Source organism: Gymnodraco acuticeps, unplaced genomic scaffold (assembly GCF_902827175.1).
Source record: "Gymnodraco acuticeps unplaced genomic scaffold, fGymAcu1.1, whole genome shotgun sequence".
NCBI classification, from domain to species: domain Eukaryota; kingdom Metazoa; phylum Chordata; class Actinopteri; order Perciformes; family Bathydraconidae; genus Gymnodraco; species Gymnodraco acuticeps.
The window spans coordinates 42,114-65,730 of NW_022992323.1; the positions used below are offsets into that span (position 1 = coordinate 42,114).

The 23,617-nt window shown below is 47.2% G+C and overlaps 1 protein-coding gene across 18 annotated transcripts in view; it reads right to left on the reverse strand.

The window, feature by feature from the left end:
* Window positions 1–6,471: 6,471 nt before the first annotated feature.
* Window positions 6,472–23,617, reverse strand: part of traf3 (TNF receptor-associated factor 3) — a 30,757-nt gene continuing 13,611 nt past the window's right edge. The window contains exons 6-16 of one of the 18 annotated variants that reach the window (XR_004568307.1): window positions 20,951–21,115; window positions 17,459–17,539; window positions 17,167–17,241; window positions 16,210–16,302; window positions 15,996–16,136; window positions 15,686–15,863; window positions 10,860–11,203; window positions 9,869–10,060; window positions 8,290–9,629; window positions 7,973–8,047; window positions 6,472–7,747 (exon numbers count right to left, since the gene is read on the reverse strand). Coding sequence is in view for 1 of the 18 variants with exons in the window: in XM_034208471.1 (XP_034064362.1) it covers window positions 9,594–9,629; window positions 9,869–10,060; window positions 10,860–11,203; window positions 15,686–15,863; window positions 15,996–16,136; window positions 16,210–16,302; window positions 17,167–17,241; window positions 17,459–17,539; window positions 20,951–21,115 (1,305 nt within the window). In the remaining 17 variants the exon portion in view is untranslated. Of the gene's footprint in view, window positions 9,630–9,868; window positions 10,061–10,859; window positions 11,204–15,685; window positions 15,864–15,995; window positions 16,137–16,209; window positions 16,303–17,166; window positions 17,242–17,458; window positions 17,540–20,950; window positions 21,116–23,617 lie in introns of all 18 variants that reach the window. The other 17 variants (XR_004568304.1, XR_004568305.1, XR_004568300.1 and 14 more) reach the window with 17 other exon arrangements.

Below are 23,617 nucleotides of genomic sequence, written 5' to 3' on the forward strand. Positions count from 1 at the left end.
ACTCAACCCACCACAAAGACTGTTAAAACATGGCCTGAAGGAGCTTCCTCGCAGCTACAGGATTGCTTCGAAAGGACTAACTGGGATATTTTTGAGGTTCAGGACTTGGAGGAGTACGCATCAACTGTACTCTGCTATATACAGAACTGTGTGAATAATGTGACTGTTGAAAAACGTATTCAGATATACCCCAACCAGAAGCCCTGGATGACGAAGGAGGTCAGAGCTCTCCTCAAGGGCCGAAACTCAGGCAGTAGCCACTTACAATTCACCCTGAGATCAGGGAGCAGATATAAGATGGAAGTTTCCCTAACATGGCTTTGTATGTTAGGGAAACTTCCATCTTATATCTGCTCCCTGATCTCACGGAGAATTGTAAGTGGCTTATTATTATTACAAGTTAATACTTGTAAATACAACTTTTGGCCCGTAATTTCAATTCCCCATTTCAGCGACCAAAGAGAGGGGGGGGTATATCCAGTCTCTGATTGTTTTACGTTATTATGAGAGTGCTCTCATACTTTCAATTGTATATATTTATATAAATATATTTGTGTGTGTGTCCGCATCTGTAGCCTGTTATTGTCTCATTATACCGCACTCTCAATGAATTCAAAGTAAATATGTGGGGGAACAATGTTCAGCTGATCTAACAGAGATACAGCGCTATGACAAAACACTCGACAGCTGATGCAGCTGTTGCCACGTAATAATGAACGGACGTCTCTTTAATATGACCGCTCAGAGGAGAGGAGTTCTCATTTCTTTAAACGTCTGCTGCTTCCCCTCCTCTCTCCTCGGTTCCCCTCCTCGGTCCTCCGCTCGCATCTCCTGTGGGCGGGTCTAAGTCTCGAGGAGGGGAACCGAGGAGGGGAGTCGAGGAGGGGAAATTTGAGTATTGAGAAGCCTCTATGGTGTCTTTCTACCGCTGCTCCGTAGAGTGTGCTGGCACATTGCCTAACCACGTGGTGTGCCAGCTGCTCAGAAGAGGACAGGAAAGCCCTTCAGAGGGTCATCAACACAGCCCAGAAGGTCATCGGCTGCTCACTGCCTTCTCTGGAGGAACTCTTCAGCCAACGTTGCCTCAACAGAGCAGGCAGAATAATAGCAGACTCTTCATACCCTGGACACTTCCTGTTGGCTCTTCTGCCCTCCGGTCGACGCTACAGGTCAATTCAATCAAGGACAAACCGACTGAAAAACAGTTTCTACCCCAGAGCCATACGAGAACTGAACACCGTCAAACGCTGAACTGAACAGTTACAACTTGCAACTGCACTACTTTTTAATAGTTTTATTAACTTATTAACTGATCGACATCAGAGATGCAAAATATCATCCCTGTGTTTTTTATATTGTAAACTGTATTTAAATGATGTGCGGGCATGTATGCATGTTGATATGGATGTGTGAGCATATGTTTATGTGTGTATATGTTTATATACACTGAACAAAAATATAAATGCAACACTTTTGTTTTTGCTCCCATTTTTCATGAGATGAACTCAAAGATCTAAAACATTTTCTAAATACACAAAATAACCATTTCTCTCAAATATTGTTCACAAATCTGAAAGAATGTGTGATAGTGAGCACTTCTCCTTTGCCGAGGTAATCCATCCCACCTCACAGGTGTGGCATATCAAGATGCTGATTAGACAGCATGATTATTGCACAGGTGTGCCTTAGGCTGGCCACAATAAAAGGCCACTCTGAAACGTGCAGTTTTGCTTTATTGGGGGGGTCTGGGGGGGTCCGAAAACCAGTCAGTATCTGGTGTGAGGGTTAGGGTTAGGGTAATGTTGTGAATCGAGTGGCCCCAGACCCCCCCAATAAAGCAAAACTGCACGTTTCAGAGTGGCCTTTTATTGTGGCCAGCCTAAGGCACATCTGTGCAATAATCATGCTGTCTAATCAGCATCTTGATATGCTACACCTGTGAGGTGGGATGGATTATCTCGGCAAAGGAGAAGTGCTCACTATCACAGATTTTTTCAGATTTGTGAACAATATTTGAGATAAATGGTTATTTTGTGTTTATAGAAAATGTTTTAGATCTTTGAGTTCATCTCATGAAAAATGGGAGCAAAAACAAAAGTGTTGCGTTTATATTTTTGTTCAGCGTAGATATATATTTATTCGTTTTATGTGGAAATGCACTGCGAGGATTGCTTTTTTAAATTTCGTTGTACCTGGTGCGATGACAATAAAGGAATTCTATTCTATTCTAAAATAGAACTTTTTGGTAAAATCTCAACTCGACGTGTTTGGAGGAGAAAGAATGCTGAGTTGCATCCAAAGAACACCTACTGTGAAACATGGGGGTGGAAACATCATGCTTTGGGGCTGTGTTTCTGCAAAGCGACCAGGACCACTGATCCGTGTAAAGGAAAGAATGAATGGGGCCATGTATCGTGAGATTTTCAGTGACAACCTCCTTCCATCAGCAAGGGCATTGAAGATGAAACGTGGCTGGGTCTTTCAGCATGACAATGATCCCAAACACACCGCCCGGGCAACGAAGGAGTGGCTTCGTAAGAAGCATTTCAAGGTCCTGGAGTGGCCTAGCCAGTCTCCAGATCTCAACCCCATAGAAAATCTTTGGAGGGAGTTGAAAGTCTGTGTTGCCCAGCGACAGCCCCAAAACATCACTGCTCTAGAGGAGATCTGCACGGAGGAATGGGCCAAAATACCAGCAACAGTGTGTGAACACCTTGTGAAGACTTACAGAAAACATTTGACCTCTGTCATTGCCAACAAAGGGTATATAACAAAGTATTGAGATGAACTTTTGTTATTGACCAAAGACTTATTTTCTACCATCATTTGCAAATAAATTCTTTAAAAATCCTACAATGTGATTTCCTGGATTCTTTCCCCCCATTCTGTCTCTCATAGTTGAGGTGTACCTAGGATGAACATTACAGGCCTCTCATCTGTTTAAGTGGGAGAACTTGCACAATTGGTGGCTGACTAAATACTTTGTTGCCCCACTCTATATGATTGGCTAAAGGCTCGACGGGCACTAACTCTGCCGCTGAGGCATCAAAGATCCTGGCAGAGAACCGCAGATTGGTGCAAGAGCAGAAAGAGGAGCCGGTTACAGAGGGAGGAAGAGAAGAAGGTGAGAAAGGAAGAGGAGATGCGCTAAGTGGAGGAGGCTCGTTTGATACGCCTGGCAGAGGAGAAGAAAATCAAAGACGAGGAAGATGCTTTTCTAGCCGAGAAAAGCATCTTCCTAAAATATAATGATCATTATAGTTATAAAAAAATAAGAGAATAAAGGGAAAACAGTTATGAAATATTATATGGCAGTAAAACAAGAATAGAGTTTAAAAGGAGAGTGATTTGTAAAATATCCATAAAGAAAAAGTAAATCTGTTTACAGTTCTGTTTCATCTGGTGTTGAGAGATGTTTCCATAGATCTCTTCATGTTGCTCTCAAAGTGCACCAGATTGATGCTTTTAACTTCAATATTTAAAAATAAATCTTTCAGGGGGAGCATCCCCCCGGACCCCCCTAGAGGAGGTGAGGTCCGCCCCCCACTCGAAAAATTAGCACTTTACCCGTGCCTATATGCCGTGAGCTGATTATCGAGCCTTCATTGTAACAGTCGCGGGTGTACTGTGTGTGCGTGTGGGGAGTGTTGCAGTAGGAAATTCCACTGTACCGCCGCAGCCGCCGCCACTGTGGGCTAAGCCCCGAATGTTTTCAGGTCCAGGCGACGCCCCTGGTGTGTGCCCAGGCTGAGTTCCGCGGTGTCTCTCCGACCCCACACCAGTGAGCCAGCTCACAGTGTCCCGCTCCTCGCAGCAGCGAGCCTCGCAACGTCCCGCCGAGTGTGTGTGTGTGTGTGACGGGGTTCTATTGTCCGTATGAAAATACTGGCCTAGTCGGTTGGGTTAAGCTCCAAAATGTTAATAACAGCAGCAAAAATTAAAATAACGAACCAGCATAACTTAAACAAAACAAAATAAATGTCCAAATCAAACCGTCCATCACTCATCAGAGTAAACATGCTCTGGTGTTGCCTTCTCTGAAACCATCTCCCGAACATGTCCCAGCTGTTGCCTTCATTGCAACATTCTTCCGAGTCATCCTCCAGGGCCAAAACCGTCCATTTTGAACCCATAGCCCCTCCCACAGGCTTACCGTCAACAGGTGACGCAATTACCTCAAACCACATTGTCAACATAAAAAAAATGCGACCCAAACATAAACAGGTTACAAATGAACAAACACATAATAAATAATAAATTGCATGGTTCCTTTTTAGGAAGAGAGCAGGAAATGTTTGGTGTGTGTGTAGTGTGTGTGTGACTGTGTGTGTATGTGTGTCGGCTGTCAGTGGCGGAGTCGGTCACTCATGTGATCCGCTCCGTCAGTGTGTGAGGAAGTCCACGGATTGGTCCAAACGTAACGGCTCCGCAGACGTAAAGTAATGGCTCCATACCCGAAATACGTCACTGTAACCAGGAAGTAAACAATGGAAACAGAGAAATGTCCAACGAGGCGTTCTGGGGCAGCACAGACAGGTCTTCTCTGAGTCAGAGTGTTGCTCCCTACAGGGTGCACTTTGAGGGTTTGAGACTCTGCAGACCGTTCACATGCAGAAGCTACAGAACACAAGGGGACGGGTCAGAACCAGAGAAGCATGACATGGGACCTGTTAAGCCTCAAGGTCCCCGCCGGCGGGTACTCTTGTTTTTTTTTCTCACGACACAGTGTCTCAGGGGATCTTAATATTTAAGAACCTATTAATGTGTTATACCAGATTAACGGGAATAATCTCAGCTAACTGACGATACAAACCATTTTTACCAAAACAAAACACAAGTCTCATAAGAAGCATCTAAATGACCCCTGAGCAAAAAATGCTAACCTATTACTGCACCGATAATCACTCCTAGCTCCTCTATTACTTATCCTAGGTGCACATCCAAAACATCGTTTATGATCGCAAGGAGACACAGAATCTAACGGTGCCCACCTCAACACTGAAAGATACAAACTCGACGTTAACAAAAACGTACATCAAAACAAGTGGCGCTAGGTAGCCCACAACGCTAACATGGCTTACCTTCGTCTTTGTCTGGTCAAAACTGGTCTTCAATGGCATTAAAACGATAAAAAAAACGCTGCTGAAGTTAATCCATAGGTTAATCCAATGTGTCTGTGTCACTTTGAATGATTTCTGATAATCCATAAGCAATAAATCTGCTTTTCGGTTTTGAGATGTCAGACCTAGAGACAGCTTCACTCTGGAGCAAAACTGTGAACGCGAAGCCCCCACCTTTTCGTTTTGCCATGTGTGTGTGTGGGGAGATTCCCCTTGGATTCTATTGGCTCTAACGGTCAGAAAGAGATGTCACATGTCAGAATCGAACAAGGGGGTCCAGAGATAAGGAAAATCCACCCAAACTGCCCCAGAAGAGGTTTATTTTGCTAAATCTGTCTAAAAAGGTCAAAGGTCACTTGTTTTGCATCAACCTTGATACAGGGTACTTCTTATATGTTGTTCTTTGGATTCCTAAAGCTTTCAGTCTACTAACCCATCATCCAAGGTTTCACTATAAGTACAACATATTATTTGGACGGACAATACAATTTACAGTTTTTTACCATGTTCAATCTGAATTTTCTTTAAAATAAAAACATCTATATTGATTCTGACTCTTCTGCATCGAACTCACAGGTTCATTGTTACTTTGAGATCAAGGTTATTCATTGTTACTTTGAGATCAAGGTTATTCATCGTTACTTTGAGATCAAGGTTATTCATCGTTACTTTGAGATCAAGGTTATTCATCGTTACTTTGAGATCAAGGTTATTCATCGTTACTTTGAGATCAAGGTTATTCATCGTTACTTTGAGATCAAGGTTATTCATCGTTACTTTGAGAACAAGGTTATTCATCGTTACTTTGAGATCGAGGTTATTCATCGTTACTTTGAGATCGAGGTTATTCATCGTTACTTTGAGATCGAGGTTATTCATCGTTACTTTGAGATCGAGGTTATTCATTGTTACTTTGAGATCAAGGTTATTCATCGTTACTTTGAGATCGAGGTTATTCATCGTTACTTTGAGATCGAGGTTATTCATCGTTACTTTGAGATCGAGGTTATTCATCGTTACTTTGAGATCGAGGTTATTCATCGTTACTTTGAGATCGAGGTTATTCATTGTTACTTTGAGATCAAGGTTATTCATCGTTACTTTGAGATCAAGGTTATTCATCGTTACTTTGAGAACAAGGTTATTCATCGTTACTTTGAGATCAAAGATTATTCATTTAACCCTTTCAGAAGATATGGTCCTTTGTTCTGGGAAAGTCCTTTTGGAGCCTGAGGCCTGAAACACAGGCTCGGGGCTGAACAGATATCAAAGATGGAGGATGTGTTCATTTGAATGACCTTCATTTTATTTAGTTAATTACACTAAAAACAGATTTTCTAAATAAAACAGATTTGTTTTGTTTACAATTTTAATTTCACACTTAAACATTTAAACTGTGCAAAGAATGAAATAACCAGAAGGAGCCTGAGCCACAGAGGAGCTCATACTGGGAATCATACTGGGAATCATACCGGGACCTCATACTGGGAATCATACTGGGAATCATACTGGGACCTCATACTGGGAATCATACTGGGACCTCATACCGGGACCTCATACTGGGAATCATACTGGGACCTCATACCGGGACCTCATACTGGGACCTCATACCGGGACCTCATACTGGGAATCATACCGGGACCTCATACTGGGAATCATACCGGGACCTCATACTGGGACCTCATACCGGGACCTCATACCGGGACCTCATACTGGGACCTCATACTGGGACCTCATACTGGGAATCATACCGGGACCTCATACTGGGAATCATACTGGGACCTCATACCGGGACCTCATACTGGGAATCATACTGGGAATCATACTGGGAATCATACTGGGACCTCATACTGGGAATCATACTGGGACCTCATACCGGGACCTCATACTGGGAATCATACTGGGAATCATACTGGGACCTCATACTGGGTATCATACTGGGACCTCATACCGGGACCTCATACTGGGAATCATACTGGGACCTCATACTGGGAATCATACTGGGACCTCATACTGGGACCTCATACCGGGACCTCATACTGGGACCTCATACTGGGACCTCATACCGGGACCTCATACTGGGAATCATACCGGGACCTCATACCGGGACCTCATACTGGGAATCATACCGGGACCTCATACCGGGACCTCATACTGGGACCTCATACTGGGAATCATACTGGGACCTCATACTGGGACCTCATACTGGGAATCATACTGGGACCTCATACTGGGAATCATACTGGGACCTCATACTGGGAATCATACTGGGACCTCATAATGGGAATCATACTGGGACCTCATACTGGGAATCATACTGGGACCTCATACTGGGAATCATACTGGGACCTCATACTGGGAATCATACTGGGAATCATACTGGGACCTCATACTGGGAATCATACTGGGACCTCATACCGGGACCTCATACTGGGAATCATACTGGGAATCATACTGGGACCTCATACCGGGACCTCATACTGAGAATCATACTGGGACCTCATACCGGGACCTCATACCGGGACCTCATACTGGGAATCATACCGGAACCTCATACTGGGACCTCATACCGGGACCTCATACCGGGACCTCATACTGGGAATCATACTGGGACCTCATACTGGGACCTCATACTGGGAATCATACTGGGACCTCATACTGGGAATCATACTGGACCTCATACTGGGAATCATACTGGGACCTCATACTGGGAATCATACTGGGACCTCATACTGGGAATCATACTGGGACCTCATACTGGGACCTCATACTGGGAATCATACTGGGACCTCATACTGGGAATCATACTGGGACCTCATACTGGGACCTCATACTGGGAATCATACTGGGACCTCATACTGGGAATCATACTGGGACCTCATACTGGGAATCATACTGGGACCTCATACTGGGAATCATACTGGGACCTCATACTGGGACCTTATACTATCATACTGGGGCCTTATACTATCATACTGGGACCTCATATTATACTATCATACTGGGACCTCATATCATACTGGGACCTCATATCATACTATCATACTGGGACCTCATATCATACTGGGACCTCATATCATACTATCATACTGGGACCTCATACTATCATACTGGGACCTACTATCATACTGGGACCTCATACTGGGAGCTCATACTATCATACTGGGACCTCATACTGGGAATCATACTGGGACCTCATACTGGGACCTCATACTATCATACTGGGACCTCATATCATAATATCATACTGGGAGCTCATACTATCATACTGGGACATCATATCATACTATCATACTGGGACCTCATACTATCATATTGGGACCTCATATCATACTGGGACCTCATACTATCATATTATCATACTGGGACCTCATACTATCATACTGGGACCTCATATCATACTATCATACTGGGACCTCATACTGGGAGCTCATACTATCATACTGGGACCTCATACTATCATACTGGGACCTCATATCATACTATCATACTGGGACCTCATACTATCATACTGGGACCTCATACTATCATACTGGGACCTCGTACTGGGAGCTCATACCGGGAGCTCATACTATCATACTGGGACCTCATACTATCATACTGGGAGCTCGTACTATCATACTGGGACCTCATACTATCATACTGGGAGCTCATACTGGGAGCTCATACCGGGAGCTCATACTATCATACTGGGACCTCGTACTATCATACTGGGACCTCATACTATCATACTGGGACCTCGTACTGGGAGCTCATACCGGGAGCTCATACTATCATACTGGGACCTCGTACTATCATACTGGGACCTCATACTATCATACTGGGAGCTCATACTGGGACCTCATACTGGGACCTCATACTATTATACTGGGAGCTCATACTGGGAGCTGGTGGGTGTCCACACCACCAACAGAGAGCTGGTTTCCTGCTAGTGAGCGGGAAGAGCCCCATCATCTTCACTGGTATCTTGTAATGGAAAAGTTTCTCTTCTGGTTTTCAGAGCTCCTCTGTGGCTGCAGAGGATTTCCCAGCATGCCTTGGTAAACAGGTAATAAACAGGAAGTAAAGCTTGATGCACGGCATCAGTAACGAGCAGCAACAACGTCCGGCGGCCATGTTGGCTCTGGTGATATCACCATGTTGATATCACCATGGTGTTGTCATAGCAACACTGATCCATTCACACAGACACAGACACACACACACACACACACACACACACACACACACACACACACACACTTCTGTAGTCCATCAGCCAATCAGAATAAGACCTGTAGTCCATCAGCCCAGGTCCATAAGACCCGCCTTCTGGTCTCTGTAAAGTCCTCCCTGATTGGCTGCTTCCTGTCCGGCTCTTCTTCTTCCCTTCTGTCGGCGACGAGCCTGCTCCATCATCTCTGATCCTTCCCATGATCCTTTGCTCTACTGGGTGAACAGGTCAGCTGATCTCAGACCAGCAAGGTCACATGGTCACGGGTCAGGGAGGTCAGAGGTATCCACGGTAACCTGCGTCCAGCAAACAACAAAGGCTTTCATTAGAGACAGAGCATGGTGTCGCCCCCTGCAGGACCAACAGATCCACTGCAGGCAGAACGGGTGTGTTTGTCTCACCTTGATGAAGATGCTGTCTCACCTTGATGAAGATGCTGTCTGTTTGTCTCACCTTGATGAAGATGCTGTCTGTTTGTCTCACCTTGATGAAGATGCTGTCTCACCTTGATGAAGATGCTGTCTGTTTGTCTCACCTTGATGAAGATGGTGTCGTCTTTGATGTAGCTGCCTGTCTCCAGGACGCTCTGAGACACAAACAGAGGACATCCGGACGCAATGTTCATCTCTGCTGCCGGACGCCTGAAGCTGCTGCTGTTGGGGTCCGGCTTAAAGGCATCGCCCAGGTGCTTCCTGGCTGGACCCTGGTCCATCAGCATCAGGGTCACCTGCAGAGAGACAGGTGAGAGAGAGACAGGGTCAGTAGAGGTCAGTTGTCAGCAGAGGGTCAGCAGAGGGTCAGCAGAGGGTCAGCAGAATGTCAGTAGAGGGTCAGCAGAGTGTCAGTAGAGGGTCAGCAGAGGGCCAGCAGAGGGTCAGTAGAGGGTCAGTAGAGGTTCAGTAGAGAGCCAGCAGAGGGTCAGTAGAGGGTCAGCAGAGGGTCAGTAGAGGGTCAGTAGAGTGTCAGTAGAGGGTCAGCACAGGGTCAGCAGAGGGCCAGCAGAGGGTCAGTAGAGGGTCAGTAGAGTGTCAGTAGAGGGTCAGTAGAGAGCCAGCAGAGGGTCAGTAGAGTGTCAGTAGAGGGTCAGCAGAGGGTCAGTAGAGAGCCAGCAGAGGGTCAGTAGAGTGTCAGTAGAGGGTCAGTAGAGAGCCAGCAGAGGGTCAGTAGAGTGTCAGTAGAGGGTCAGCAGAGGGTCAGTAGAGGGTCAGCACAGGGTCAGCAGAGTGTCAGCAGAGGGTCAGCAGAGGGTCAGTAGAGGGTCAGTAGAGTGTCAGTAGAGGGTCAGCAGAGGGTCAGCAGAGAGCCAGCAGAGGGTCAGTAGAGGGTCAGCAGAGGGTCAGCAGAGGGTCAGTAGAGTGTCAGTAGAGGGTCAGCAGAGGGTCAGTAGAGGGTCAGTAGAGGGTCAGCAGAGAGCCAGCAGAGGGTCAGTAGAGGGTCAGCAGAGGGTCAGTAGAGGGTCAGCAGAGGGTCAGCAGAGGGTCAGTAGAGGGTCAGCAGAGGGTCAGTCGAGGGTCAGTTGTCAGTACCTTCTGCTTGAAGGGCCAGGGCAGCAGAGCGTCGTACTCGCCCCTCATCACCACAAAAAACAGCGACAGGTGCGTCCCCTTCCCCATGCCGTCCCCGTTCAGGTACACCCGGGCGCACATCTTGTACCCGAAGTACCCGGTGTAGAACGGCTGCGAGTACAGAGACAGCGTCTTCGCTGCCACCGCTTCCTGTTTCCGTCTCTTGTAGTCGCGGATCTTCCAGATCAGAGTCCCGTTATAACTGGCCGTCTCAAGAACCTGGAACCGGAGATCCATGTCAGCCAACCGGACATCATGAACGCTCAGCATGTCGTCATGGCGATTCAGCTGTGTCTCCAGGGACGCTGCACAGAGGAGGACATTAATTATGTAAACATATAGTAGCTTAGACTCAGGTCTTCTACAACTAGTGCCCAGATTTTTGGAACTAGTGCCTAGACCAGGGGTGGCCAACCCGCGGCTCTCGAGCCGCATGCGGCTCTTTGCCTAGTTTCATGCGGCTCTTCAGTTCATATCGAATTGTATATGTGTGAGTTTGGGGGAGAGACACTGACTCCTGACTAGTGTTGCACGGTGTACCGATACTTGAAAGGTATACCGCGATACCCTGTCGTTAAAAACGTTACGATTCCTCCGTTTCATTAGTATCGGTACTTTAAGAATGACGGGGGAAAGTACTCCGGTGAGAAAGCGCCGTTTTAATAAGAGCCGTGTGTGTTCAGCGCTCTGCTTCCACTCCCTGCACTGCAGCCGTGCCTGCAGTCCCGCCCCTCTCAAGCACGCTCTAAGTCCCTCCCCTCTCTCGTGCACGCGCTAGCTGCCAGAGCATGTGAGAAAGCGAGAAGCATGGCTGCAAGTGGGAGTGCAGCTGCCGCTGCGCCTCGGCTTGTTGACAAAAAAGACGCCAGAAGCGAAATTTGGAAGTATTTGAGCGATATCTCTGACAGTGAGGGCAAGCCTACGGACACCACGAGGCCTGTCTGTAAGAAATGTATTAATTGTATTTAATAGGAAATCTTGTCATTTATTTAATTTATTGTTCTCATTGTTTAAAAGTTTGTGTTATGGTTATGGTTCTGGTGTGAAATAAAGCACAATAATTACATTTAAGACTGTTTTTTAAGAAAAGTATCGAAAAATAATCTGAATCGCAATTCTTGACTTGGTATCGAAACCAAAATGTTGGTATCGTGACAACACTAGCTAGCTACTCCTGACAGTTAAACCTGATATTTAGTAGGTCTGTTAAGTATTAACGTAATTTGGCCGGTCAAAGTTGTTTGGGCTCGGATAAAATCGCTCCGTTACTTTCGTCCCGGCTCTCCCTACGTGTGTATGTGTGGTGTCAGGTGTCAGTATGAGAGGATGACAGCGCGTCTAATTTTGATGTGGCCCAAGAGCCAATCACAATAATACCTGCGATGCAGTGAACCAATCACCTTTGAGGGGGGGAAACCTATCGTTGATTAAACACTATCCAGTGTTTCCCCTACCATTGTTTTGGAGGGGCGCTGCGCCCCGCCAACGGAGCCCCGCCCCCCCCCTGAAATTCAAGGTGTTTAAAAAATATATATAATTTTTTTTTTTAAATATATATAGCACCAAATTGCAAATAATCTATAACTACTGTCACTTTTCACATTGAACATGTGCTCTTTTATTAAATAAACTAAACGCTTTCATTTTAAGTTGTGAATTTAGTGTTTTTGACCCTAAGAAACACTGATGCATTAATCAATAACAATAATCCACAGCTCCTCTCTCTGCTCCAGAGGATTTAAAAAATATATATCCCAATGCCACAAAAATGCATCAGTGACGTGGTTGAAATCTTGTCTCCAGAAAACAAAAAAACGGAAACAAGCGGTATCAGTGCCTGTGTGTTTGATGTGGCTCTTTGCAGTAACATAGAAAAAATGTGGCTCTTAACCTCTGACTGGTTGGCCACCCCTGGCCTAGACCTTTGGAACTAGTGCCCAGACTTTTGGAACTCAATCAATCAATCAATGTTTATTTATATAGCCCAATATCACAAATGTTACATTTGTCTCAGTGGTCTTCACAGTGTGTACAGAATATCAGTATGACAATACGACACCCTCTGTCCTTAGACCCTCACACTCGTGCCTAGACCTTTTGAACTAGTGCCCAGACCTTTTGAACTAGTGCCCAGACCTTTGGAACTAGTGCCCAGACCTTTGGAACTAGTGCCCAGACCTTTTGAACTAGTGCCCAGACCTTTGGAACTCGTGCCCAGACCTTTGGAACTAGTGCCTAGACCTTTGGAACTCGTGCCTAGACCTTTGGAACTAGTGCCCAGACCTTTGGAACTAGTGCCCAGACCTTTGGAACTAGTGCCCAGACCTTTGGAACTAGTGCCCAGACTTTTGGAACTAGTGCTCAGACCTTTGGAACTAGTGCCCAGACCTTTGGAACTAGTGCCCAGACCTTTGGAACTAGTGCCCAGACCTTTGGAACTAGTGCCTACACCTTTGGAACTAGTGCCCAGACTTTTGGAACTAGTGCCCAGACTTTTGGAACTAGTGCCTAGACCAGGCATCCTCAAACTACGGACTCCGGTCCGGATCCGGACCGAACCAGCACTGTCTCCGGACTCTGAGCAAATTATACTTTTCATATGTATGATCTCTCTGTATTATATGTGAGACATCGCCACAACGCATTCGCAACGAGTCAAAATTCTCCGCTATGTCCACTGCAAACAGCGCTCTGCATGTCTGACTGTTCCACTGTGTTCCACCTGTGTGTGTCAACGCTTTGGTCCAATCACATTCAGCATCCAGTCAGCGTTTTTTCCCCCCAAACAATCTGCGAATCAGAGGCACAGTAGGGCGGGTCTTCGCGGAATGCGGGTGGGAAAAATGTGTGTGTCTCTTTCGACCTGTCTAAGTCAGAGCGAGAATTAAAACAAAAACAACAAAAATTCAGAGCGAGAGTTAACAGCTCATCTAGTTCCATCTGTACTGTAGCTAGTAGCCTAGTTTCACCTACCGGGGTGGCAACTGACACCCTAAAAATAGGCCTTGCCACCCCAGCTGCCACCCCAGTTGGCAGCTTTGTTTTGAAAGAAAAGTTGTGGCTCATCGGACATTTATGAGAGAAAGTCTCTAATGTCCGAGTGCAAGTGAATGCAGCACAAGATGCACGTCATGTAACCCCTCCCCCGGTCCTGGCGCGAGCGTGGACATACGATTTGGCGGCGATTTCATTTTTAACTGGACGGCGCAAAACGAGAAGCATTCGGACCCAAGCACTGAAGGAATGAGGTATTTGCGGTCTACAATGACAGAGAAGAGACTGTCAGTTTGGCTGTACTCAGCATTGAATCAAAACGCACTGAAGCTGTTGATCTTAATACGTTTGTGAGGCGTTTCGCTGAACAAGATGGTAATCGCCGCATTCAGCTGTAATAGACATGCCAACTTGATGCTCTGCTCATGGATGAGCATACAAAACTATTAAAATGATGACCTTACGTGTGTAAATAAATTGTTTTCTTTGAGGGGGTCTGCCCCCAAAAAACTGTTTTAAGTCCTGAGAAAGTCAAATAAGACGGTGTTTAAAACTACACTGCCCAGCCAAAAAAAAGTAACCACTTTGATGTAACTAGGCCAGTAGGTAAGGACTTTCCACTGGATAATAACTGCAGTATAAAAGAATGCATGACTGAAGTGATGGAGACCATGTTGAAGGCAAACAAAAAGAGGAAATAACAGGTCAAGCAAATCCCCCTCTCAGATTGCACAGCAACCAGAAGAACAGAAATACTGGCTGGTGATTTGATTCATCAGCTTTGTGATGGAATAAAAAATGCACAGTGCATTTCCTTAGCTGTGGGTGAGTCCACTGACACCACTGACAATGCTCAGTTGCTGGTGTTTGTGAGTTTTTACGATGAGGCAAAGGGGGAGTTTGTTGAAGATGTGTTGGGCCTGACGAACCTCAGTGGACACACAAGGGGGCAAGACATTTATAAAGCAATAATGGGAATGCTGAATGAAAGAGGGTGCAGCTGCCTTTATTCATAACTGTGCAGCTCTTACACTGCGACTCTGAGGGATCAAGCACAGACACAATAACAATGAAAACTGCTGCATACAGATTATTTTTGTTTTTGCAACCTCGTGTTAAGAATCTTGTTGCAATTGTTTAAAAGTTTGAATGACCGTAATAAACGGACCTTTGTCTTATTGAAACATTTATTTTGGACCTTTAAGATTTGTATTTGAGTACCCCTGGCCTAGACCTTTGGAACTAGTGCCCAGACTTTTGGAACTAGTGCCTAGATCTTTGGAACTAGTGCCCAGACCTTTGGAACTAGTGCCTACACCTTTGGAACTAGTGCCCAGACTTTTGGAACTAGTGCCCAGACTTTTGGAACTAGTGCCTAGACCTTTGGAACTAGTGCCCAGACTTTTGGAACTAGTGCCCAGACTTCTGAGATTAGTCCCAAGAGTTTGTACCAAACTTTTTGAGTAGTCAGACATGACTAGTACCCAGACATGTGAACTAGTCTCCAGATTTTGTAACAATTCTCCATTACAATTAAAAAACCCAACATGTTCCCTTCTCCTCTCATTCGGTATTCATGTTCTTTCTAACGATATGGATTAATAGCCCTCAGCATACAGTCCCCAGAGTGGGTGTTCTCACCCAGAGTGTGTGTTGTGACCCAGTGTGTGTGTTCTCACCCAGAGTGTGTGTTGTCACCCAGTGTGTGTGTTCTCACCCTGAGTGTGTGTTCTCACCCAGTGTGTGTGTTCTCACCCTGAGTGTGTGTTCTCACCCAGTGTGTGTGTTCTCACCCAGAGTGTGTGTTGTGGATCCAGTCCCGCTGCGTCCTCCTTGTTCCAGAGCGTTCAGTCTCGTCCGGACGTTCTCCAGGGTTCCTCTGATGTTCTCCACTTCCTCTCTGAGAACCCGAAAAGAACGCAGCTCTAGCTCCACCTCCAGAAGCTTCTCTGAGTGAGAACTCATCAGTTTCTAAAGGAGGAGAGAGTGTGAGAACCAACAGACAGGAAGTGATGATGATGGTCATGATGGTCCACACCCAGTCTTTGATTCCCATTACAGCGGTCATTTTAAATCAGATAAAAATATATGACTAAGAGTGACCTGCATGGTGGCCAGCTTCTGCTCCATCTGCCGGTTCTTCTCTCGCAGCTCGTCCTGCTGGTTCTCCAGCTCTGACAGCCGACTGCTGAGAGCAGGAAGCACCTTGTACCTCTCCAGCAGATCCCCTTTAATGTCCTCCACCTGGAGACAGAATAGCGGTCAGGTAAACTCAGTCTCTCTGATGTGGGTTCCTCAGAACTCGGGATAAAGGTACCTTGTTCTCTAACGCTGAGTTCCTGCTGGCCATCATCCTCAGGTGTTCGGCTGCAGAGCTGGACTCGTGCTGCCTCAGGTCCTGGTTCAAACCCTGAAACACGGGGAACACATTAACTCTGGAGGGTTCTACCCTGAAACACAGGGAACACATTAACTCTGCAGGGTTCTACCCTGAAACACAGGGAACACATTAACTCTGCAGGGGTCTACCCTGAAACACGGGGAACACATTGACTCTGTAGGGGTCTACCCTGAAACACAGAGTACACATTAACACTGCAGTGTGTGTGTGGTTCTGGGTTACAGTGAGGTGTGTGGTTCTAGGTTACAGTGATGTTTGTAGTTCTGTGTTACAGTGAGGTGTGTGGTTCTAGGTTACAGTGAGGTGTGTGGTTCTAGGTTACAGTGAGGTGTGTGGTTCTAGGTTACAGTGAGGTGTGTGGTTCTGGGTTACAGTGAGGTGTGTGGTTCTAGGTTACAGTGAGGTGTGTGGTTCTAGGTTACAGTGAGGTGTGTGGTTCTAGGTTACAGTGAGGTATGTGGTTCTAGGTTACAGTGAGGTGTGTGGTTCTGGGTTACAGTGAGGTGTGTGGTTCTGGGTTACAGTGAGGTGTGTGGTTCTAGGTTACAGTGAGGTGTGTGGTTCTAGGTTACAGTGAGGTGTGTGGTTCTAGGTTACAGTGAGGTGTGTGGTTCTGGGTTACAGTGAGGTGTGTGGTTCTAGGTTACAGTGAGGTGTGTGGTTCTAGGTTACAGTGAGGTGTGTGGTTCTAGGTTACAGTGAGGTATGTGGTTCTAGGTTACAGTGAGGTGTGTGGTTCTGGGTTACAGTGAGGTGTGTGGTTCTGGGTTACAGTGAGGTGTGTGGTTCTAGGTTACAGTGAGGTGTGTGGTTCTGGGTTACAGTGAGGTGTGTGGTTCTGGGTTACAGAACCTCTGGAGGCGGGTCAGTTACCTTGAAGCTACAGCCATAACGCAGGAACTGGCAGCTGACCTGAGCTTTGGGACAGTCGTGCTGGTGACTGGACAGCTGAACACAAAAAACATCAATCAGAACTTTCAAAACCATCATCAGAACCATCATCAGAACCTTCAGTACCATCATTCAGTAACATCATCCAGAACCATCATCAGAACCTTCAGTGCCATCATTCAGAACGATCAGTACCATCATTCAGAACCATCAATCAGAACCATCAGCAGTAAAACAGATCCTCAGTACTGATGGAGGAGAACCGGGTCAGTACCTCGCTGCGGGGCAGGGCGGATAACGAGCAGAGGTTTGGACACGGAACCAGGAACGCCGGACACACCGTCTCCTTGTGTTTCTGCAGACAGGACGTTTATTATCACCATCAGAACCAGACGGCTCCGTCAGACAGACAGGTTAGTTACAGACAGATTACAGACAGACAGGTTACAGACAGACAGGTGACAGACGGGTTACAGACAGACAGGTTACAGACAGGTTACAGACAGGCAGGTTACAGACAGACAGGTGACAAACAGGTTACAGACAGGTTACAGACAGACAGGTTACAGACAGGTTACAGACAGACAGGTGACAGACAGACAGGTGACAGACAGGTTACAGACAGACAGGTGACAGACAGACAGGTGACAGACAGACAGGTGACAGACAGGTTACAGACAGACAGGTGACAGACAGACAGGTGACAGACAGGTGACAGACAGACAGGTGACAGACAGACAGGTGACAGACAGACAGGTTACAGACAGACAGGTGACAGACAGACAGGTGACAGACAGGTTACAGACAGACAGGTTACAGACAGACAGGTGACAGACAGGTGACAGACAGGTTACAGACAGGTGACAGACAGGTGACAGACAGACAGGTTACAGACAGACAGGTGACAGACAGACAGGTTACAGACAGACAGGTGACAGACAGGTGACAGACAGACAGGTGACAGACAGGTTACAGACAGACAGGTGACAGACAGGTTACAGACAGGTGACAGACAGGTTACAGACAGACAGGTGACAGACAGACAGGTTACAGACAGACAGGTGACAGACAGACAGGTTACAGACAGACAGGTGACAGAGAGGTTACAGACAGACAGGTGACAGACAGACAGGTTACAGACAGACAGGGACAGACAGACAGGTTACAGACAGACAGGTGACAGACAGACAGGTGACAGACAGACAGGTGACAGACAGACAGACAGACAGACAGGTGACAGACAGGTGACAAACAGACAGACAGGTTACAGACAGACAGGTTACAGACAGACAGGTTACAGACAGACAGACAGGTTACAGACAGACAGGTGACAGAGAGGTTACAGACAGACCGGTGAGAGACAGACAGGTTACAGACAGGTTACAGACAGACAGGTGACAGACAGACAGACAGGTGACAGACAGACAGGTTACAGACAGACAGGTTACAGACAGACAGGTTACAGACAGACAGGTTACAGACAGACAGGTTACAGACAGACAGGTGACAGAGAGGTTACAGACAGACCGGTGAGAGACAGACAGGTTACAGACAGGTTACAGACAGACAGGTGACAGACAGACAGACAGGTGACAGACAGACAGGTGACAGACAGACAGGTGACAGACAGACAGGTGGCAGGGTTGGGAGGGTTACTTTGTAAATGTAATCAGTTACTGATTACTGAATACATGGCTCTGAAAGTAATCTGAATACAGTTAGAGTTACGTGTCTTAAAAAAGGTAATCAGATTACTTTTAGATTACTTTTGGATTACTTTCTTTTTCCATCACAGATGGATGTGTTGGTGAACAGGAGACACAAAGTGCAAAAGGAAACTGAACGTGTTTTTACTGTTTTCATGGCGTATCAAGAGCACAACTGAAACATAGCATCTGAAACGATGTACCAACATAATACACTTTCTGGGGATGCAGCTTGGGATGTGAGGAGTGAGGGACACGGCTTAGAACGGGCGTGTCGCCTTCTGTTCTGCCAGTGTTGGCAGGACATGAATTCAAATGTGGAACTCGGACTTCATTTTAAGGACATTTCGGCCAGGGGTGTAGAGCTATATTTGTTTAACCACCGGATTGGCAAAACAGGAGAGTGTGCACCAGTCTGCCTTGATCTATGTATTCATGTCTGTGACTCTCACAGTATCTGCTGCCCACAGCTGCTTTATGGAAGGAACACCTCCTTCACTTCATGACATCTCTGCAGCGCCAGGAGGCAGCGGGAGGGTTCACTCAGCCTCTGAGAAGAGGAGCGCGCAGTGCCTTTCACGCACCGCCTTCACTGTGTATACCAGGGGTGGGGAACCTCCGGCCCCCGGGCCGTATAAGGCCCGCGAGACCATTTGGTGTGGCCCTCGAGGTAATTTATAAACACACGCAAAAAAGAAAAAAATTAAAGAAATCTAGACCGCAAAAGAATTAAACAAGCGAGTGCCTGTTTTTCCTGGCCAAGGTCAGGGTCCTTGAACACAACACAAGCCTAACGTGTCATCACGTGGTATAAGTCTCGTCTGACAGGGGTGCAGTTCTGACGGAGAGCACCGGAACGCAGCTCCGCTCCGGCACTTCCAAAAATTGCAGTACCCATAAGGAGCCGTACACATGCTGCAGTTTCTGCGTGTCTGTGTCTTTAGTTGAAAGCCCAGTGGCGATCTGTTCATCTGTCACACTGATCATACAGTCAATAACTTTGTTGCTATTAGCATCTGGTTAGCTAGCTATGCTAACGAATATAAGAAGCTTTTTCTCCAACCAGTGAGGTAAAGGTACATCTTTATATGATCATTATAGTTATACAAAAATAAGAGAATAAAGTAAACAGGTATAAAATACTATATGACAGTAAAAAAAAGTTGTTATTAATAAACAAGAATAGAGTTTGAAAGGAGAGTGATTTGTAAAATATCCATAAAGAAAAAGAAAATCTGCTTACAGTTCTGTTTCATCTGGTGTTGAGAGATGTTTCCATAGATCTCTTAATGTTGCTCTCAAAGTGCACCAGATTGATGCTTTTAACTTCAACATTTAAAAACACATCTTCCTGGGGGAGCATGCCCCCGGACCCCCCTAGAGGAGGTTAGGTCCCCCCCCCCACTTAAATCATGTTCACATGGATAGGACAGGTGACAGACAGACAGGTGTCAGACAGTCAGACAGACAGGTGACAGACAGACAGGTGTCAGACAGTCAGACAGACAGGTGACAGACAGACGGGTGACAGACAGACGGGTTACAGACAGACAGGTGTCAGACAGTCAGACAGACAGGTGACAGACAGACGGGTGACAGACAGACAGACAGACAGGTGACAGACAGACGGGTGACAGACAGACGGGTGACAGACAGACAGGTGTCAGACAGGTTACAGACAGACAGGTGTCAGACAGTCAGACAGACAGGTGACAGACAGACGGGTGACAGACAGACAGGTGTCAGACAGTCAGACAGACAGGTGACAGACAGACGGGTGACAGACAGACGGGTGACAGACAGACAGGTGTCAGACAGTCAGACAGACAGGTGACAGACAGACGGGTGACAGACAGAAAGGTGTCAGACAGTCAGACAGACAGGTGACAGACAGACGGGTGACAGACAGACAGGTGTCAGACAGTCAGACAGACAGGTGACAGACAGACGGGTGACAGACAGGTGACAGACAGACAGGTGTCAGACAGTCAGACAGACAGGTGACAGACAGACGGGTGACAGACAGACAGGTGACAGACAGGTTACAGACAGACCGGTACCTGCAGCTCCGTCAGAGGCATCTTGCTGCTGCAGAACTCACAGCTGGTCTCTCTGTGTTTACACTTCCAGCTCAGGTGGTCGGGGATCTCCTTCCTCATCATCCTCTCCTTACACTGGCCCAGAGGACAGGGAACCTCGAAGAACAGACACACCGTCAGGTGCTCCTGAGAGGGAGACAGGTGGGAGACAGGTCAGAGACAGGTGAGAGACAGGTAGAGAGAGGTCAGAGACAGGTGAGAGACAGGTGGGAGACAGGTGAGAGACAGGTAGAGACAGGTGAGAGACAGGTGAGAGACAGGTAGAGACAGGTCAGATACAGGTGAGAGACAGGTGGGAGACAGGTGAGAGACAGGTCAGAGACAGGTGAGAGACAGGTGAGAGACAGGTAGAGACAGGTAGAGACAGGTGAGAGACAGGTAGAGACAGGTCAGAGACAGGTAGAGACAGGTCAGAGACAGGTAAGAGACAGGTAGAGACAGGTAGAGACAGGTCAGAGACAGGTAAAGACAGGTAGAGACAGGTGAGAGACAGGTAGAGACAGGTAGAGACAGGTCAGAGACAGGTCAGAGACAGGTCAGAGACAGGTAAGAGACAGGTAGAGACAGGTCAGAGACAGGTAGAGACAGGTAGAGACAGGTAGAGACAGGTAGAGACAGGTAGAGACAGGTTGAGACAGGTGAGAGACAGGTGGGAGACAGGTAGAGACAGGTCAGAGACAGGTAGAGAGAGGTCAGAGACAGGTGAGAGACAGGTGGGAGACAGGTGAGAGACAGGTAGAGACAGGTGAGAGACAGGTGAGAGACAGGTGAGAGACAGGTAGAGACAGGTCAGATACAGGTGAGAGACAGGTGGGAGACAGGTGAGAGACAGGTCAGAGACAGGTGAGAGACAGGTGAGAGACAGGTAGAGACAGGTGAGAGACAGGTAGAGACAGGTCAGAGACAGGTAGAGACAGGTCAGAGACAGGTAGAGACAGGTCAGAGACAGGTAGAGACAGGTAGAGACAGGTAGAGACAGGTGAGAGACAGGTAGAGACAGGTAGAGACAGGTCAGAGACAGGTAAGAGACAGGTAGAGACAGGTCAGAGACAGGTAGAGACAGGTAGAGACAGGTAGAGACAGGTATAGACAGGTAGAGACAGGTTGAGACAGGTGAGAGACAGGTGGGAGACAAGTAGAGACAGGTCAGAGACAGGTGAGAGACAGGTAGAGACAGGTGAGAGACAGGTAGAGACAGGTAGAGACAGGTAGAGACAGGTGAGAGACAGGTAGAGACAGGTGAGAGAAAGGTGAGAGACAGGTAGAGACAGGTAGAGACAGGTAGAGACAGGTGAGAGACAGGTGAGAGACAGGTAGAGACAGGTGAGAGACAGGTAGAGACAGGTAGAGACAGGTAGAGACAGGTAGAGACAGGTAGAGAAAGGTAGAGACAGGTTGAGACAGGTGGGAGACAGGTAGAGACAGGTGAGAGACAGGTGAGAGACAGGTAGAGACAGGTAGAGACAGGTGAGAAACAGGTGAGAGACAGGTGGGAGACAGGTAGAGACAGGTCAGAGACAGGTGAGAGACAGGTCAGAGACAGGTCAGAGACAGGTGGGAGACAGGTAGAGACAGGTCAGAGACAGGTGGGAGACAGGTAGAGACAGGTCAGAGACAGGTGAGAGACAGGTGAGAGACAGGTAGAGACAGGTCAGAGACAGGTGAGAGACAGGTGAGAGACAGGTCAGAGACAGGTCAGAGACAGGTGGGAGACAGGTAGAGACAGGTCAGAGACAGGTCAGAGACAGGTGGGAGACAGGTAGAGACAGGTAGAGACAGGTGAGAGACAGGTAGAGACAGGTCAGAGACAGGTGGGAGACAGGTGAGAGACAGGTGAGAGACAGGTGAGAGACAGGTAGAGACAGGTAGAGACAGGTAGAGACAGGTGAGAGACAGGTGAGAGACAGGTAGAGACAGGTAGAGACAGGTAGAGACAGGTCAGAGACAGGTGAGAGACAGGTAGAGACAGGTGAGAGACAGGTAGAGACAGGTAGAGACAGGTGAGAGACAGGTAGAGCCAGGTGAGAGACAGATGAGAGACAGGTAGAGACAGGTAGAGACAGGTAGAGACAGGTCAGAGACAGGTGAGAGACAGGTAGAGACAGGTAGAGACAGGTAGAGACAGGTAGAGACAGGTCAGAAACAGGTGAGAGACAGGTGAGAGACAGGTAGAGACAGGTGAGAGACAGGTAGAGACAGGTCAGAGATAGGTGAGAGACAGGTGAGAGACAGGTAGAGACAGGTCAGAGACAGGTAGAGACAGGTAGAGACAGGTAGAGACAGGTCAGAGACAGGTAGAGACAGGTAGAGACAGGTAGATACAGGTCAGAGACAGGTAGAGACAGGTAGAGACAGGTAGAGACAGGTTGAGACAGGTGAGAGACAGGTAGAGACAGGTCAGAGACATGTGAGAGACAGGTGAGAGACAGGTAGAGACAGGTGGGAGACAGGTAGAGACAGGTTGAGACAGGTGGGAGACAGGTGAGAGACAGGTGAGAGACAGGTGGGAGACAGGTAGAGACAGGTTGAGACAGGTGAGAGACAGGTGGGAGACAGGTCAGAGACAGGTAGAGACAGGTAGAGACAGGTGAGAGACAGGTGAGAGACAGGTGGGAGACAGGTAGAGAC